The sequence below is a fragment of the Chrysemys picta genome, chromosome 14 (assembly GCF_011386835.1).
Source record: "Chrysemys picta bellii isolate R12L10 chromosome 14, ASM1138683v2, whole genome shotgun sequence".
Taxonomy (NCBI): Eukaryota; Metazoa; Chordata; order Testudines; family Emydidae; genus Chrysemys; species Chrysemys picta.
This window is the reverse complement of record NC_088804.1, coordinates 7,501,350-7,519,411: the sequence shown is the minus strand read 5'-3', so window position 1 is coordinate 7,519,411 and position 18,062 is coordinate 7,501,350. Positions and strand designations below refer to the sequence as shown.

At 51.7% G+C, this 18,062-nt stretch overlaps 1 protein-coding gene across 1 annotated transcript in view; it reads left to right on the top strand.

Annotated features, from left to right (window-relative positions):
* Positions 1–5,782, top strand: part of ADGRG5 (adhesion G protein-coupled receptor G5) — a 31,102-nt gene extending 25,320 nt beyond the window's left edge. The window contains exons 10-13 of the mRNA XM_065566856.1: positions 1,203–1,471; positions 2,261–2,360; positions 3,608–3,891; positions 4,296–5,782. Of these exons, the coding sequence (XP_065422928.1) occupies positions 1,203–1,471; positions 2,261–2,360; positions 3,608–3,891; positions 4,296–4,381 (739 nt within the window). The 3' untranslated portion in view covers positions 4,382–5,782. The remainder of the gene's footprint in view (positions 1–1,202; positions 1,472–2,260; positions 2,361–3,607; positions 3,892–4,295) is intronic.
* Positions 5,783–18,062: the final 12,280 nt, after the last annotated feature.

The window sequence follows — 18,062 nt, the reverse complement described above, 5'->3', positions numbered from 1 at the left end:
GTAATCTTTGGAACATGCCAGCCCACAGCAGCGGAGGATCTGACCCAGAGCTTGGCTGTCATGAATTCTTCACCGAGGCTGCTGGACACAGACAGATCTTGTGGTTTTCTGGCTTTTTAGCTCCCAGCCTCACTCAGGCCTTGTCTACACTAGAAAGGGGTTGCTGGTATGCCAGCCAACCTTCCTAGGGCAGGCTCGGCCAGGGCCGGCTTAACTCTCCTGTGGGCCTGGGGCTATTAGATTTTGTGGGGCCCCTGTATACAAGTCTTTTTCCTGGGAGGGAGTTTGGTGCAGGAGGGGGCTGGGGCAGGGGGTTGGGGTGCAGGAGGGGGATTCTGACCTGGGGCAGGGGATTGGAGTGGAGGAGGGGATGCGGGGTCTGGGAGAGAGTTTGGTGCAGGAGGGGGCTCCGGGCTGGGGCAGGTGTTGGGGTGCAGAAGGGGGTGCGAGGTGTAGGCTCTGGCTGGGAGGCGCTTACCACAGGTGGCTCCCAGCCGGGAGTGCAGCAGGGCTCAGGCAGGCTGCCTGCCCGGTTCCCGGCCAATGGGAACTGCGGGGACGGTGCTGGGGGCAGGAGCAGCGCGCGGAGCTGCCTCCTGCCCCTCCAGGGGCCGCAGAGACGTGCCAGCAGCCAGCCGCTTCTGGGAGCGACATGGGGCCAGGGCAGGCCACCTGAGCGCCCCAGAGATCGCTGCCTGTGATTTATTTTTCTGGGAGCCCCCTTGAGCCAGGGCCCCGGGCTGCAGCCCCTAAAGCCCCTGCCTTAATCTAGTCACGGGTTTGGCTATACTGCAACTGGTATCGCTTATCCCTGCTGCCCGACGCACTTTGAACGTTATCTACACTAGGGGTTTGGCCTGTAAAGAAACAGAATAAAAGTCACACCCCTAACAGACATTGCTAGAGTCACCAGTGGTTCTAACACAGTGTGCACTGCCTGTGTATCGCCACGTGGTCTTATGGACTCAGCCCCCAAGGAAGGGACAGGATATTTCCACACCCACCCCAACGTGGGCCCTATCGAGAGATGAGACAGCTCTGGCGTTCTCCTGCAGCACACGCTGACTGGAGGGGATGTCCCAGGTGGAGGGGCTGGGGTGGGGGGCAGGAGTGGATTGCGTTGCCTGCTTTGCACCCCCTCCCGTTCCCCATTTCGAGGGCAGTCAGAAGGAACTGAGTTCTATTTGCGGTGTTCATTTTAGGAAAAAGAGCAGAGATTATACAGCCAAAATCCACATGAACCTGCTGGGTGCCCTCTTCTTGCTGAATGTCTTCTTCCTGCTCAGTGGGCCCCTGGCATCGGTTCAATCCACGTGGCTCTGCAGAGGCACTGCCGCCTTCCTCCAATACTCCCTGCTCTGCTGCTTGACCTGGATGGCCATCGAGGGCTTCCACCTCTACCTGCTCTTGATCAAAGTCTACAACGTGTACATCAGGAGATATGTCCTCAAACTGTGCGCCGTTGGCTGGGGTAAGTGCAGGTTCTCTACCCAGACAGATGCCTCCCTCACAACCCACGAGGAGCTCCGTCCCTCCTGCCAAAACCACAGCCCTTCCGCTGCACTCTCTGCAGTGTCACCAGATTCCAGTGAGAGATGTCGCCACATTTCAATCACTCAAGATCTGGGGGGGCGGTCAGAGCCAGGCATTGGCCTGTGGGAGGGAGGCTGTCCACTGCTGATCAAAGTGCTCCTTTAGATGTATTCTGAGAGCCAGAGGACCTCGGCTCTAGAATTAGATAGTAATTGTCTGTTTGCAATGCATTAGCTTGTTGCATAGTAAAGAAGTAGGGGCTGGTTGCAGAGTTTATATCCAGATTTGGTTTCCAATCCTTCCCCAAATGCTCAGGGGTTTTGATGGGGCCCACCTCTCATGTGTATATTTCCTATGCGTGATAGGGGTGTGGGGGAGGGAATCTACAGTGCCCTACCAACATCTAATATAAGCCAGCCTGGTTTACCTGGAGTGTGCTGGGACAGCAGAAACTTTTTTGAGGGACATAACTGCATCTTGCTCACACAGCCATGACCTGCCTTTGTGTTTCTGCTCTCTAAAATGGCCCCATATTCCATCACCACTTGTCCCATCTGCCTTACTGGATTTTTCCTTCCTCCAATATACTTCTCTTCCTACCTATGTCCAAGGACCAACTCCTTTGAATGCTACCCAGTTTCCTACCCTCCAATTACTTAGGTCCTTCTTATGTATTCCCATCATGTTCAATCATAGCTTAGTTGGTGTGTATCTCCCGCCCCCACAGGACTGCCAGCCTTAGCTGTGGTTAGCATTCTCATCTTCAAGGAAGAGACATACGGGCTGCACATAATTGAGACTGACACGGGCTACGACAATGCAACTATGTAAGTGTTAGACATGGGTGGGATGGTCCACACACAATCACGTTCTGCCATAATGGGGACCAGCAGGGGTTGAGGCTGGGTTCCCAGTGGTACAGTAGGTCTCCTAATCATTAAAAGCTTCTGTGCTCCCCAGTCCCTCCTGGTTCTTTTCCACATGGTCCTATCTTCTGCAGAATGCAGGATAAAAAAATGTGGTTCTATTCTCCTAAGCCTTGTATCCTACCTCCAAGCAATGTGCCATCCATGGAGTGCTCTAATCAGATCCATGGGCAATGAAGATTAAGGCTCTGGCTAGGCCACAGAGCTTACGGAGGTGCAGAAGTTCTCCTGCCAACATAGCACTGTCCACACCCGTATTTAGGTCATTATAAGTTACATCACTCAGGGACGGCTTAGTCACACCCCTCAGTAACATAACTTATACCGACGTACGCTGTCGCGTGTACATAGCCTAAGTCCAACTCTCCAAAACACGGCGACTTTCCCGGGTGCATGATGCTGGTTTAGAACAATTGCGCCATTTACCCAGCATTGTCCTCTTTCGGCCTGTCCTAGGATTGTGGGATGGTTTGAAAACTACAGTGCCATTCACACATCACTAGACCATTTCTGGTGGATGGTGCTGTCCTCTACTCGGAGTATGGTGCTGTCCTCTGCCCAAGACATGCTCCGACTCCCCAGAGGCAGTGCAATTTTGCAAGTATGTTGCCCTTCCCAAAGAACAGGGCAGGTCTCCAAAGCCTGGTTCCAGCCCAGAACCACGGTGCCATTTCCCCACAGATGGTGCTGCTCCCTTTGCATTGGCGCTGAAATCCCATCTCAGCTATGGCGCGATAGGCTTCCCCCAACACAACACCCTTCCCATGCACTGCTGTGGTCCCCCCTTTCCAAGGCTTGCAGGCATTTACTAAGGCAAATTAGAGCCTGAACTCACCAGCAACACTAAGCAGCCCAAAGAGCCTTTCCACCCCGTCCGAGACAGATGTCCCTTCTGTCCTCCTCATCGGGAATCCCGTTTGCTGGCACACAAAGTAGCTGGCTCCCCAGCAGCCTGGCACGGATGTCTGCTACCCTATCTGGGCTCTGACCACAAGGCCTGGATCCCCGGGGCCCTGCTGGAATGGTGTAATTCTCATGGCATGGTGCCATTCCCAAAGTAAGACATCCCTCCCCAGCCACAGGGCCAATCCCCACAGTGTGGCATCATCGTCATTAGCATACGAGAGTCTCCTCCTCTTCTCCCATAGGTGTTGGATCACAGACAAGGCCCAGGATGTTCATTACATCCTCAACGTGGGCTACGCTGGTATCACCATACTCTTCAACATGGTCATCTTAGTCACCGTCATGAGGATGCTGAGGAAACTGAGATCCAACATGAACAGTCAGAAAGAACGAGTGAAGAAGGATCTGGTGACAGTGCTGGGACTGACGTGCCTGCTAGGAACGACCTGGGCACTGGCCTTCCTCGGTTTCGGTGTCTTCTTGATTCCTCAGCTCATCCTCTTCACTATCATCAACTCCCTCCTGGGTCAGTGAGGCTGCAGGGCCCAGTGCTCAGGCAGTGGGATGAATGGGATGGAGCCCTGAAGCAAAGCCCCGTCAAGGGGGATTTTGCAGAAGGAGGCGCAGGGCTGGATTAGCCCCAGGGTTCTATTACCACTGATTTAGGAGCAGCAGAGTCCCCTCGAGGTTTCTGCTAGCTCCTGGTCATTGCTGTTATAAGTAGCACGGTTCTCAGCCACCACCTGGTCAATGCACTTCTGCTGCTGCTGCCCCTGCCTCTGAAGCCAGGAGTGGGGAGGGGAAAGGACATGGAGGTTTCTGTGAGGTCAGAAGTCAGAGGGCCCTGCTGCTATGTTACTCACTTATTGACATGGGCACCATGGAGCAACCCTAGTGACCGAAGGCTTACAATGTGCTTTCCACCTGCAGGGTTCTTCATCTGCCTCTGGTACTGCACCATCCGCCGCGAGCCGGATCCCAGCTCCTCCACCGGGAGTTCTCAGATGACAAAATAACCAGGCCAGGCAGCTGGACTGTGCTCCCAAAGGGGCACAGCTCACCCCCCAGGAGCAGATTCACTTGCTGGAACTGGCCTGCCCCAGTTACCCCAGGCAGGTCTGCGCTTCTGATGGGGGATTTAGCAAGGGAAGAGACACACTCCTCAGTGCCTTCACACACGCGGCCGCAAACAGCGCGACAATGAGCCTTCCAAGCAGCTTATGCAGAGTTTGTCGAGTAGGCGAACAGGACCTGGGCAAGACTGAGGGGTAACAGAACAGCCCCTCTCACAGCACAGGGAATTGCTGTTCCCTAGGAGGCTAGAGGCAGACAATGCTTGGGGCGTTGATTCCCCCTCCATTGCACCTTGTGTCTTTATTTACACCTGCGCACAGTGAGTGCAGAGAAGGTGCACATCGCTACCAAACCAGACCTCCCCACCCACTCACACCAGGGGTAATGTCGTGCACACACACTGAGGGGGGAAAACAAGGAGAATCAGAGCATATGTGTCTGTCCCCCTCCTCCCCCCCAGGAAGCTATAAACACCCCGGTTTGTTACATTTCCTTTTGAACTCATGCGATGATTCTCCCGTCCCGGTCACTTCACCATGGAGAGAGATTCTATACTCAGCTAACTGCCCTGGCACAGGCCCCTACCATTCAAGCTAAATGAGAGGATTTGTTAGCAGTACGGGGCTAATGACGTACATCGGAGCAGTTTTGATTCCATTCAGTAGAGGGCAGTGGTGTAGGCAGGCTCGTGCACACACCGACCAGCTCACCCCAACACCAACCCATTACGAACCAATCAGATGTACCCAAACACCCTGACTTTTGAGGAGGTTGAAACCCAAATCCTAACCCTGCTGCTCAAGCCCATCTCTGATTTAAAGAGGACAGGCGAACAACAGGGGAAGGAGATGGAAGGAAACTGCAGAAAGAAAAGAACTAGAAATTGGAGAGGAGGAATTACAGAGCAGGGCAGTAAAGAAACAGACATGGTGAAACAGGGAGTGTAGGGAAAGGAAGTAATAGCAAAGGGGCTGTGAATTCCTGGATGCTGGAGACTGTATTGCGGGACATCAGCCGCCACTAACTGGTCAGTGAAGAGATCTTGCCACAAAGGTAGACGCTGCAGCTGAGTTCATTCTCTCTCTCACACACAGACAAGTCCACAACCTGGATGGACTAAACCTGGAACCAATGTGCTTTTGCTTTTTTAATGACCGTGTGGGGAGTTTATTGCTCCTTTGTACCCAACCAGAGATTTCCATTAAACTGCTTTACAATGGGGCATCCACCCCACCCCCACCACTGCCTGCTCTGGCCAAAGCCCATTGCCGGTGTTGGACTTTGTTGCATGCAAGTGACTGTAGCCCGCCTGCTGGAGTAATAAAAACAAGCAATGACCCTAGTGGCTGCTCTTGAAGCCTGCCAGTCTGTTGTGCATTGGAAGCTGGGTCTGGGTCGAAATTTCCTTGCTGAAGGGTCCACCACAGAATGAGTCTGCTTAACCGTGGCCCTGCTACTCATGCCCCTTGGAAGCCTCCACAGACACATCACAGCTGGGATAGTATTTGCAGTGGGGTGGTCCTGTGATCATAGGAGTCCTTGTGGCACCTTAGAGACTAACACATTTATTTGGGCATAAGCTTTTGTGGGCGAGAACCCACTTCATCAGATGCGTGAGGTGGAAAATACAGGAGCAGGTATAAATACATGAAAAGGTGGGAGTTGCCTTACCAAGTGTGAGGTCAGTCTAACGAGACAACTCAATTAACAATAGGATACCAAGAGAGGAAAAATAACTGTTCTTGAAGTTTTTGAAGTTTTTTTGTTGAAGAATTGCCACTTTTAGGTTTGTTATTGAGTGACCAGGGAGATTGAAGTGTTCTCCTACACTTGAATCTCCCTGGTCACTCAATAACAGACCTAAAAGTGGCAATTCTTCAACAAAAAAACTTCACAAACAGACTCCAACGTGAAACTGCAGAACTGGAATTAATTTGCAAACTGGACACCATCAAATTAGGCCTGAATAAAGACTGGGAGTGGTTGGGTCATTACAAAACCAAAACCTAATTTCCCCCATACTAATTTCCCTCTCTCATTACCACTACAAAAGTGATTTTTCCTCCCTTGGTATCCTGTTAAGTGAATTGTCTCGTTAGACTGACCTCACACAACTCCCATCCTTTCATGTATTTATACCTGCTCCTGTATTTTCCACTCCATGCATCTGATGAAGTGGGGTTTAGCCACGAAAGCTTATGCCCAAATAAATTTGTTAGTCTCTACGGTGCCACAAGAACTCCTCATTGTTTTTGCTGATACAGACTAACACGGCTACCACTCTTGCTTGTAGGGATTCCTTTGCCTCCCTGCCCCTTACCCCCTATCTGACAGCCCTTCATACAAGTGATGGGAGCCTAGAACACCTGCATGGTGCCACGGGCAGAGGGGTTTTACATCCATCCCTCTGGGCTCATCGGTAACAGTGTTACTGTAACAAGTACAGAGCAACTGTACTGGTTGGAAAAAAAAATATTCTTGCAGAAACTGGATGAAAATGGAAGAAATAATCATTTTCTTATAAATTTAAGTCTCCAATGACTGACTTGTATGTGGAGCACGTGAGAACAGCCCCAGTAGTTTGGGACACCGACTTGCTGGGGACAGGTGGGTCATGGGTCTCACTAGGTTTAATAGGCAAAGCCATTGAAAATTTTTTTTTTTTTGGCAAAAATTCAAAAAATGGAATACTTTGGTCAACCCCCCAAAATTTCCATTTGGATATGTTGCCAAAATGCCGTCTGGGAATCCTGGTGTGTCATGTACTCATTCCCATGACGGACTAGGGTTCCCCCTGAGGAGAGATAGGGGTGCATCCCGGGAGATGGAGTCCAGCTTGGGAGCCTGGTCCATAGAAGAGAAGGGGGGACATGAGGCAATTGAACTACAACTCCCATAAGGCACTATGGCAGCAAATCCAAACAGAAACATTTTGGTTTTCAGTTGAAATATTTCAGTTTTCGGGTGCTCAGTTTTTGACAGAAAATTGAAGTTTTCTATGAAAAGCAAACACTCTTTGTGAAAAACTTCTGTCAAAAACAAGTTCTGATGGGAAATTTTCAGCCAGCCCTAGCAGGGATGCAGTCCGTATTGACCAGGGACTGCTCCAATATTTATAGCTATTTTAACACAACATCCACCATTTTCTGACTCTGTCTCTGCGGCATGCTCCTCTAGGTACAACTTCACTTGGGATTTTTATCCCTAAATGTCCTTGGCACCAACCTTGCCCAAGGCAGTATGCTGGAAAGGGGAATCCCGTTAAGGCCTTCCCAGCCAGAAGGATGCTAATGAAGTCTTCCAGTCTCTGTCAGGGACCTGGAGTAGAAGATGAAGACAAGCTGGAGAGAGAACTTCCCAGGTTTTATAGGCTCATAATTCACCTACTAGATGTCACTCGCAGTTCAAATGAAAGAAGTCTCCAATAATAAACTTGTATATCTGCGGCAAGAGACAGCAACCCCGGGGGGCTGGGACAACTGCTTGCTGGGGGGCGGATGGGTTGCACGAGGGCTTGCTGGGTTAACAAACGCCAGCTGCCTCAGGGGAGTTCAGAGAGACCAGGGCAGAAAGTGAAGACCGCAAAGGGAAGTGAGAGCCACGACTGGGCTAGGGGCCTACTTCTCAGGTGGCACAAAGCAGCTGGCAACCCTGAGCTCAGACCCTCTCAGGATTCCCCCTGGGCAAGGGAGAGCTCCAGGGAGCTAACCCGTCCCTTTCCCAGCCCCCAGCAGAGCGGGCACTTCTGGGGAGAAGGCATGGCCGGAGCAGCCTTACTCTCGGCTGTCAGAACAGCCCCTTGGGTCTGGGGGCTGCTCTACCTTGTGCCAGAGGGCTAGAGCCAAACTGCAAAATCACCTGGATCGCCCTTCCCAGATCCGTGCGGAGTCCCAGAGAGTCTGGGACCAAGCGCAGGAAGAGAGATTCTTCTCCCCAGGAAACACTGAGGACCTGCCATGCCAAGAGACGGGGAGACAGAAGCAGCCACACGAGGCCAGCGCTCAGGACAGAGAAGCTCCACCCTAGACAGCTATAATATCGCCAACCCTCTGCATTCAGGTCATGAGTCAGCCCCCTCTTCACCACCACCCCAATCATGGGCTTGGGCTTAAAAATCATGAGATTAGAAAAGCCACAATAGTGTGGGTTTACTTATTTATTTATTTGCCCTCCAGTTTCTGAGCCCATAGGTTACACTCAGACCATGTCTTCAAGATTTCTTCCTCTGCAACCACAGGGTTGAGAAACTTTTAAAAAAAAAAACAAAAGCCGAGATCCTCAGAAAACACATGACTCCAGGAGCTGAGGCTTTAAGCAAGATACCAAATACAACGGCACAGTCACTAGAATTGCGAGAGCAACTCTAGATTTACGGCAAGCTGGGGACGGCTGTGTCTGGCCTTATTTCACACACGTCAGGGACGCTGCTGGGCTAGAACAGAAAGTCAGTGGGACTTGCGCTCTGGAGTCACATCGGGATTTGAGAGTCCCATTCTGATTGCTTACTGACTGAGGATTCCTGCTTGTAGCGGGGTGGTCACCCTGCTCCTGCCCGGAGGGGTTAAAACCAGCCCTGGAGAGGACTGTGGCTGGGGAAGCAGGCACAACTATGGCCACGCACGGAACAGACCTCAGCTAGCCCTTATAAAAGGGCTGTGAGTCAGAGGCTAGACGAGAGAGTCTCACTGCCTGTAGAGAGGGAAGGGCCTGGCTGCTTAGGAGCTCACACGGTACCTGGAGTGGAGCAGGTTGGGGAAGGCCAGAGGAGCTGGGGAGCTCCGGCCTGGAAACTCCCCCAGGCTGCAGGCCTTGTTAAAGGCCCAGAAGGGTACTGGGGTTGCAGAGGGCAGCCCAGAGGTAGGCCAAGGCAGCAGGTCCAAACCCCCCTTGCCAACGATGAGTGGCTTTTACACTGCAGACCACCCCAGTGAGCGGGAGCTAGATGGTGACTGGCAGTAGCCGAAGACTGAGGCGAGGTGGGGATAGGGGATTGGGGGTTCCCCGGGGAGGGGAGACCCAGTGAGACTATGGGGTACTGCAGGGGGCACCCCAGCCTGAAAGGGGCACTGGGGTCCAGGAGGGACTCGGGATTCAGCGGGAAGCGGGACACTGGCCTGCAGAGGGCGCTCCGGAGCTGGAAAAAGAGCTAATTCCCCTGACACCAGCAGAAGGCGCCGCAGGGGTGAGTCCCGCCACGCAACACTGCTCTAATCAGGAACGCCGCCAGCTTTTCTGCCGCCCTAGGCGGCGGAAGGTCCCACCCTGAAATGCCCCCCCCCCAGAGGCGGTGGAAGGTCCGGCTGCGGAAATACCACCACAGTCACCACCCCCCAAATCACAGCGCCCTAGGAGACCGCCTAGGTCGCCTAATGGGTTGCGCCGGCCCTGGCTCTAATACCACCTCCTTTTCATGTGGGCCCCTTAGCCCATAACCCTCCCAGGAGGCAGTCAGCCAGTTTCACCTGTATTCTCTCCTGGGGCCTGAGAACATTTCCCTCTGGTCTTGGCAGGGAGAGGGGGGAGCCCATCTGATTAGAGCAGAGGCCACAGCTGAAGAAGCAGTGTAGGAAAGTCCATGATTAAATATGAGAAGAGGGCGACTTCCCTTCTTGTACCAGAGGAACATGGGCCTCGCAGTGTGACACTAGTGCCCTCTAGTGTAGCAATGTGGGGAAAGCCAGGGCTGAATGTGGGAAATTCCTTTTGCCCCAGGGGACAGTGAGCGATGAAGGGCTCTCGCCAGGGCACAGCAGGGCACAGCGGGGCACGGCCAGGTCTGTGCAGCTGCTGCGGCCCTTGGCTGTAAGCAGGAGTTTGTTACAGTTCCACCCGTATATTTTAGCTGCACAAATATCCCCCACCCACCCAACACATGGCCTGAGCAGAGGTAAAACTGGCCCTGGGACACTCAGCTCACATCACTGATACAGCTAGCCCAGGGGTCGGCAACCTTTCAGAAGTGGTGTGCCGAGTCTTCATTTAGTCACTCTCATTTAAGGTTTCATGTGCCAGTCATACATTTTAACGGTTCTAGAAGGTCTCTTTCTATAAGACTATAATATATAACTAAACTATTGTTGTATGGAAAGTAAATAAGGTTTCAAAATGTTTAAGAAGCTTCATTTAAAATTAAATTAAAATGCAGAGGCCCCCAGACTGGTGGCCAGGACCCGGGCAGTGTCAGTGCCACTGAAAATCAGCTCGCGTGCCGCCTTCGGCACCTGTGCCATAGGTTGCCTACCCCTGAGCTAGACACTCAACAGATGGGAGACGCTTGGTGAGCGCAGTGCATCCCCATCTAGTATAAATACTGGATTATGTAGGGATTGTCAACATATCTATGGATGACTTAAAGAACATTAATGTTGAAATCCAAATTATGCCATGCCATCTGCCACTGGGAATTCTCCCTAGGTTTGCAGTAAGGCCTCTGATACAAATGATGCATGCAGATAAATGATTGGGTGCATTGTAAATATCTAGGTAGATGCAATCAGCCAGGTAGCCTGGTGCAGTACTAGTACTATGCACTCCACCTTCCATCTGCGGATCGCAGAGCACAGCATAGAGAGCAATGCAGTTAGACAAAGGGCTGGTCTACACTGGGGGGGGGATCGATCCAAGATACGCAACTTCAGCTACGCAAATAGCGTAGCTGAAGTCGAATTACCTGGGGTCCACACGGCGCGGGATCGACGGCCGTGGCTCCCCCGTCGACTGCGCTACCGCCGCTTCCTCTGGTGGAGTTCCGGAGTCGACGGTGAGCGCGTTCGGGGATCGATATATCGCGACTTAACGAGACACGATATATCGATCCCAGATAAATCGATTGCTACCCACCGATACGGCGGGTAGTGAAGACGTACCCAAATATTCAGAGTTCCATTTCACAGACAGGGAAGTGGAGGCACAGAGTGGTTCTATGCGTTGCCCGAGGTCACACAGTGAGTCAACAGCAGAACTGGGACTAGAACCCAGCAGTGCTGACTCCCATCTGGTGCTTTAGCCATAAGACCCTCCTTCCTCTGATGGGGAATTTGTTTTGTACAATCCCTAAACGTTTGTTAGGTTAAAAGAATAAAGTGAATGACTGAGGCTCCTCCGATTCTAAACTGGGTTTATTCCAACTGAGTGTGGTTCCTCCCCGCACCAGGGAGCTCCACTAAGGTACACACACCTATATAGCATTATACATACTCAGCTGCAAATGAACTCTCTACTTGGAAGGTGCAGGAGGGAGGCCAGCAAAGAGCTTCAGGGAGAAAATTGCTCCAAGGTTCCAAGCGACGTTCAAGGCTTCAGTCCTGATCTTCATAGTACCGCTTGGAAGAGGCTAAAGCTACCCAAGGGGCTTCCTCACACTCTGATCCCGACTGCCCTTTGCAACAATGGACCCATCACGTAAAAGGGAAATGCCAAGTGCCGGGGACACGGCTCTCTCAGAACAACTATGCAACTCAGTCCCAGTGGAGATAAACATCCACAGGTCTGGCTGCTGGAAGAACGTAACATGCTTCCTGCCCCCCTCCGCCCCCAACAGCAGCATACACAAGACTCTCCACACACAGACCAACTGACCGTGGGCATTTATTTTAGAATCCAGCAGGCATTTAGAAGGTGCAGTGGAAAGCAGCCATCCACCTACCATAAGTACTTATATAGCACCCATCACCTTCCAGTCTGCCGCCTCTATCCTCAACACCCCGGAGAGACCGAGCAGGGCAGTTAGGCCCCCTGTCCGGGGGGGGGGGGGGTAGAACCGGGGCATCCGAGAAGCTAAGTGACTTGCCTAAGGGAATCTGTGGCAAAGCAGGGAATTGAGGCCAGGTCTCCCAAGTCCTAACCTAGTGCCTTAACCTCTGAGCATCCCTCATCTCTGCCTCTGAGCCCCAGCCCTGCTGTACATTATTCCTGCATGTATCTCGGTTTTTCCTACGGAGTATTACTCACTTTGTTCCCTTTCAGTGATAGCTGGTGAACAAGCCCAGGGGTTAAGTAATGTTTTAACCCCTCTAGGCACCAGCTCTGTTTGAGAAGCTTCTCCTAGAGGGCATGTCCAAAGAGCCAGCTAGCTTTAGCCAACAGAGGGCATCTCACTTCACGTGCAGGAGCTCCATCACAGCCTAGTGTCTGAGCAAAAGGCAAAGGGGTGGAAAGCCCAGGGTGGAGACCTCACAAGCAGGCAGCAGCTCATGGCCCAGCACAGAGACAAGGCTGGACTTCGGGAGCCCAGCGTTGGAAAAAAAAATTAGGGGTGTTAAGGCTACTCCAATGACAGCTGCACAAACATTTTGCCAGTGCTACATGGTGACGCATTCACTTGTGCAGCACATGGAGGGTCTGCTGGCTGCTGGGGGCAGGGCTCTCTGGCATCGGGGTGGGGTTCTATCACCTTGTCACAGACATTAAATTGTAACCAGGCCGGCTTCATTCTCAGTGCAAGCGGTGGGTGTTAATAACTGGTATGTTACAGAGACACTGAAATGCAGTTGGGTTCAGGACTACTATTGACAGTAACACTCGTTTGTTTTCTGCTTTAGATTCAGAGCAGGGGAAACTAGGAGTTCACCTGCTACAGACACCAGTAACATTCACTCAGTTCCCCATGGCAAGTCCCAAAAGGATGTGACCCCCTTGCCTATCGAGAGCCAGCCAGGATCGATCGCTGGCTATGTCCTTAAGGTGGTCTGGCTGGATAATCAGTCCATCTTATCACACCAGGGCTTTCGGCACCCATCCGATCACTGCCGTGTAGTGGATTCTTTGGTAGTGTCGCAATTCACTGGTCTCCATTCTAACAATACATCCATACCAAGAAAGCCGCCAAAACCGAACTAGTGCTGATGGAGGTGGCTGCTGCGTTCAGCTTTGGATATCCTCATTTCTGATCTTGTCCTGCCCATGATGAAGATGAGAATCACGTTGCATCATAGCGATTCCATTAACTTCTCTGCATCTCTGAAAATGGCCGAGAGACTGGGTCTGTCTAAAGCCAGTCCCTGGCCAAGTAGGGGTCACATGACAATCCTTCTCTGTAGTATGTTCGGTGGGGAGTTAGTCATCGTTTCATTAGAAGGTGGCTTCTTGTTAATAAATATGAAAACTAACTTTCAGATTCCTTGTTTCCCAAAGATCCCTGGTTAGAATGTGCCATTGCCCCAGAAGTAAAAACGGGAACCATAATGGGTGGTAGGAACATAGGAACAGCCGTTCTGGAGAGGACCACCTAGGCCTGTATCCTCTCTCCACCAGTAGCCAGTGCTAGTTGCTTGAGATCCAGGTGTAAGAAACCCAGAAGTGAGCAATTATAGAATAACCCAATAAGAGGAGGAAGTTTCTTTCCAACCCCTTCAGTCAGAGGTTGGTTTATGTTCTGAAGCAGGGGGGTTTATATCGCTTGCTTTTGAACCTTACCCTTGTAAGTCTGGATGTCCTCATTACCCATAAATGCCAGTCTTTAAACCCTGCTCTGCTCTTGGCCTCGATGATACCCTGTGGCAGTGAGTTCCAGGGGCCAATCATGCAGTCTGAGACAGCCATTTTTGGTAGTACCGAATTGGAGCATTAGTTTGAAGTGTGCTGCCTTTCATTTTCATCGATTGTCTTCATGTTCTTGTGCTATGAGAATGGGCGCTTCTACGCCCCTTACCTACCTTCTCGATGCAACTCACCTGTCCTTTTCTATCCCAGTCATCATCTTATAAAGCTTTATTTGAGCTGATTAAAAAAATTGGGCAATTTTGAAATTCCAATGAGATGTTGACCTTTGAAATTTCAAAATTAAAATGAAAAATTCAATTTTTTCCTGAAAAAAAATTCTAGAGTCAGATAAATGTCAAACATCACAATATAAAGGAAACATTTTCGTGACTTTTTTCTCCCCCTCTTCTTCCCTCCCCCTCCCCCCCAAACTGCTATCATGGCACCTCTCGTGCTTATAGCAACAGAGAGTCCTGTGGCACCTTTAAAACTAACAGATGTACTGGAGCATAAGCGTTCGTGGGTGAATGCCACTTTGTCAGACGCAATGCCCACTTCGTCAGACGTAATGCCCACTTTGTCAGACGCGGTGGGTATTCACCCACGAAAGCTTATGCTCCAATACATCTGTTAGTCTTAAAGGTACCACAGGACTCTCTGTTACTTTTTACAGCTCCAGACTAACACGGCTACCCCTCTGATACTCTCATGTTTATGTAACAGTGACAGTTGGCAGCAACAAGGGCCGGGTTCACTATCTAGGGGTCCCATTTCAATAACACAATGCAAAACCGACTCGAGCCCCCACCCAGTGACCTGGGACAATTACATACCACCCCTCTGGTCACCTCTAAGAGGCACTACTTCCCCTCTCACAAGCACAGAGTCTGAGTGTAGCAAAAGCCTTTTAATAAAGGAGGGAAACAATGTGGCATTATATGGGGAAACGCCACGGACAGGATTCATAACACAAACCATGAGCAAAAGACCCACCCCCCAGTAAGTTTGGCAGTATCCTTTTCTCCTCAGGCTCTTAAGTCCAGCAACCCAACAGTCACCCCACCCCACTTGGTCAGTGCAGCCCCCAGAGTTCAGAAGTTCATCTGCAGAGTTTACCTCCCAGCCTGGGTGGAAGGGGGGATGTATGGGGGGGGCCTTACATGCTCCGCTGCTTGGGTCGACAGCCGATTGCCACGCCTCTCCATGGCGTTCTGCTGCAGTCTTTACTGCCAGCCGCGCCTCTCCAGCAGACGCCCAGCTGGCCGCTCCTCTCCGCTAGCCCTCCTGCTGGCCACTCCTCTCCACTAGCCGTTCTACTAGCCGCTCACCAATATGTCTTCAGCCCACCCACTCCCCACTTAACACGGCGCTCAGTGATTTCAGCTCTTAGTAACTTGAGCTCTCAGTGATTTTGCTGTTAGTAGGGGAGCCTCCGTGCTGGTGCACTCAGAGCCACTAGCCCAGTAGTTCTCAAACTTTTGTACTGGTGACCCCTTTCACATAGCAAGCCTCTGAGTGTGACCCCTCTTATAAATTAAAAATGCTTTTTTATATATTTAACATCATTATAAATGCTGGAGGCAAAGCTGGGTTTAGGGTGGAGGCTGACAGCTCACAACCCCCTGTGGGGTCCCAACCTCCAGTTTCAAAACCCCTGCACTAGCCCAAAGTAGATCTAATGCTTCAACCTAGGTATCAGTGATTTCAGCTCTGCGGCATGTAATAAGACTCCTATTAGAGTCAAAATTAGCTCTGTTATTACACTGTAGAGAAATCAAAGCAGAGCCATCACAAGGCGCTCATACTGCCAAGTACACATTCATGTCCCCAGATTCCCTCTCAATTCACTGGGCTTTGGAACCTATGTCCCTTGCCTAGCGAGTGCTACTTAGGTGAAGGCGAGTCCCTCCGTCATAAAATGCCAAGTACAGTTCTACTGTCCTTGATTCACATAACCAGGATAACAACCCTTTATTACTCCTGCCCCGATAACAAAGAGATGGGGGTCCCACAGCAGCCAAAGTGACCATTTGGGCAAGCAGTCCATCATGCTAGGCAGGGTGGGTGAGCCTACGCAAACGAGATCAGTCCCTGAAGTCCTTTTCCACAGCTCACCACCAGATGTCAGGGTAGAGCTCATTCTGACTCTGCTTACTCGTACAAGTACACACCGGCAGGAAGAAAGGAGATGCAGCAGCCAGATGCAAAATGATCACTTTAGAGCTCTAGCGACTTTGTGCTGACAAATATAAAGGGTCAGCCCCAGACAGGATGCCGGAAAAAGCTCCCTATACAACAGCAGTCCTTTCCTGGGGAGGGAAAGCAGGGACTGGGTGGTTGTGAAGGAAGGTGCAGGTAGAAGAGGCTGTCTCTGAGTGTTGTATATCACCACTACATCACACTCCTCCTCTTAGGGTGAAGCTCTGACCTCATCCTCCTCTTGGAGCATGTGAGTGTGCTGCTCATTCAGATGTCAGCGGTTCTCAAGCTGTGGGTCGGAACCCCAAAGTGAGTTGCAACCCTGTTTTAATGTGGTCGTCAGGGCTGGCTTAGGCTTGCTGCCGAGGGCGGCTTTATGTGTTTTGCCGCCCCAAGCACGGCAGTCAGGCGGCTTTTGGAGGCGCGCCTGCGGGCGGTCCGCTGGTCACACCGATTCGGCGGCATGCCTGAGGGAGGTCCACGTGTGCCGCGCCTTCGCCACCGCCGCCGAATTGCTGCTGACTCCGCGGGACCAGCGGACCTCCTGCAGGCATGCCGCCGAAGGCAGCCTGACTGCTGGCCTCACAGGGACTGGCAGGCCGCCACCTGCAGCTTGCCGCCCCAGGTACGTGCTTGCTGCACTGGTGCCTGGAGCCACCCGTGCTTGCTGTGGCCTGGGGCTGAAGCCAAAGCTTCTGCCTCACCTTCTGGGGTCAAAGCTGAAGCCTGAGGCCTCTGCTCTGGGCAGCGGGGCTCAGGTTACCGCTCCCCTGCCTGGGGCTGACGCCCTTGGACTTCCGCTTTGGGGCAGTGGGGTTTGGGCTTTGGCCCTCCTAACCCACGGCAGCGGGGCTCGGACAGGCTCTGGCTTTGGTCCCCCAATCTGGGATCGTGGAGTAATTTTTGTTGCCACAAGGTGGTCACGGTGCAATGAACTTTGAGAACCCCTCAACAAGTTAAACATTCCAGACGGGAGGGCAGATTAGTCAAAAGGTTCCTATGGGACAGAGATCCCTTTGGGAGCTGGGTTACCCTGTCACTCCAATCCCCACCAGTATACACCACTTCCGACCTGATTGAAAGTCAGGTAGGTGGCAGAGGGCGCCAATTAACTCAGTAGTGATACAGCAGAGGTGCTAATTGGGTGGAAGTAACTCCAGCAGGCACAGCTGGGATTACATAAACAGACAGGAAGTGCTAGAGAGGAGAGGAGTGAACCTGAGGCAGGAGTAGCAGGACTGGTGACTGCTAATTCTGTCCCCTTCCTGAAAAACAAGTGGGGACATCTCTTGATTGACACTCCAGGCTGTGGCTTGCTGAAGGGATGTCAGAAAGCACAGAGGTGTAAAACACTTGGGTTGTGGTGGTCAGTTACTGAGACTGGAAAAGACTTTCAGGGGACCATCCTGTGACAAGCTGTACAAGAGATTTCCCAGGATGGAGGGGAGAAGAGAGGGAGCAGATATGGCAAAAATAAATACAGTGGAAAGTGCGAAATTCACTCCTGTGCCGAGGGGCCCCTCTGAAGTCCCACTGAATCCCCCAGAATGGGGCCAGAAGAGCGTGTGGGCCGTGGGGCAGCCCACTGCACAGGGTCACTCTGATCTCCTGGATACTGTGCTCGTGAAGAGCAAGAAGAGCTGGTACATGGTGAGCTGCACCAATTCCCCCCCACCACCACCAGTTAGTCATGACAGCTGCCTTTGCAAGCTAAGCTTGGGAGAGGGCTGAACAGAGGGGATATTGAAATGGGTCCACACTAGAGCTGGGTGCAACTTTTCAACCAAAATCCCCCCCTCCCCGAGAAAAAGGCAGATTCGGGGACATCTAAACATTTCATGAACTTGCATCAATTTCACCAGCCTGCACATTTTGATTTTTTAGGATACTTTTTTCAAAGTCAGTAAGTTTGAAACAATGCTATTCTAAACACATTTCCCTTCC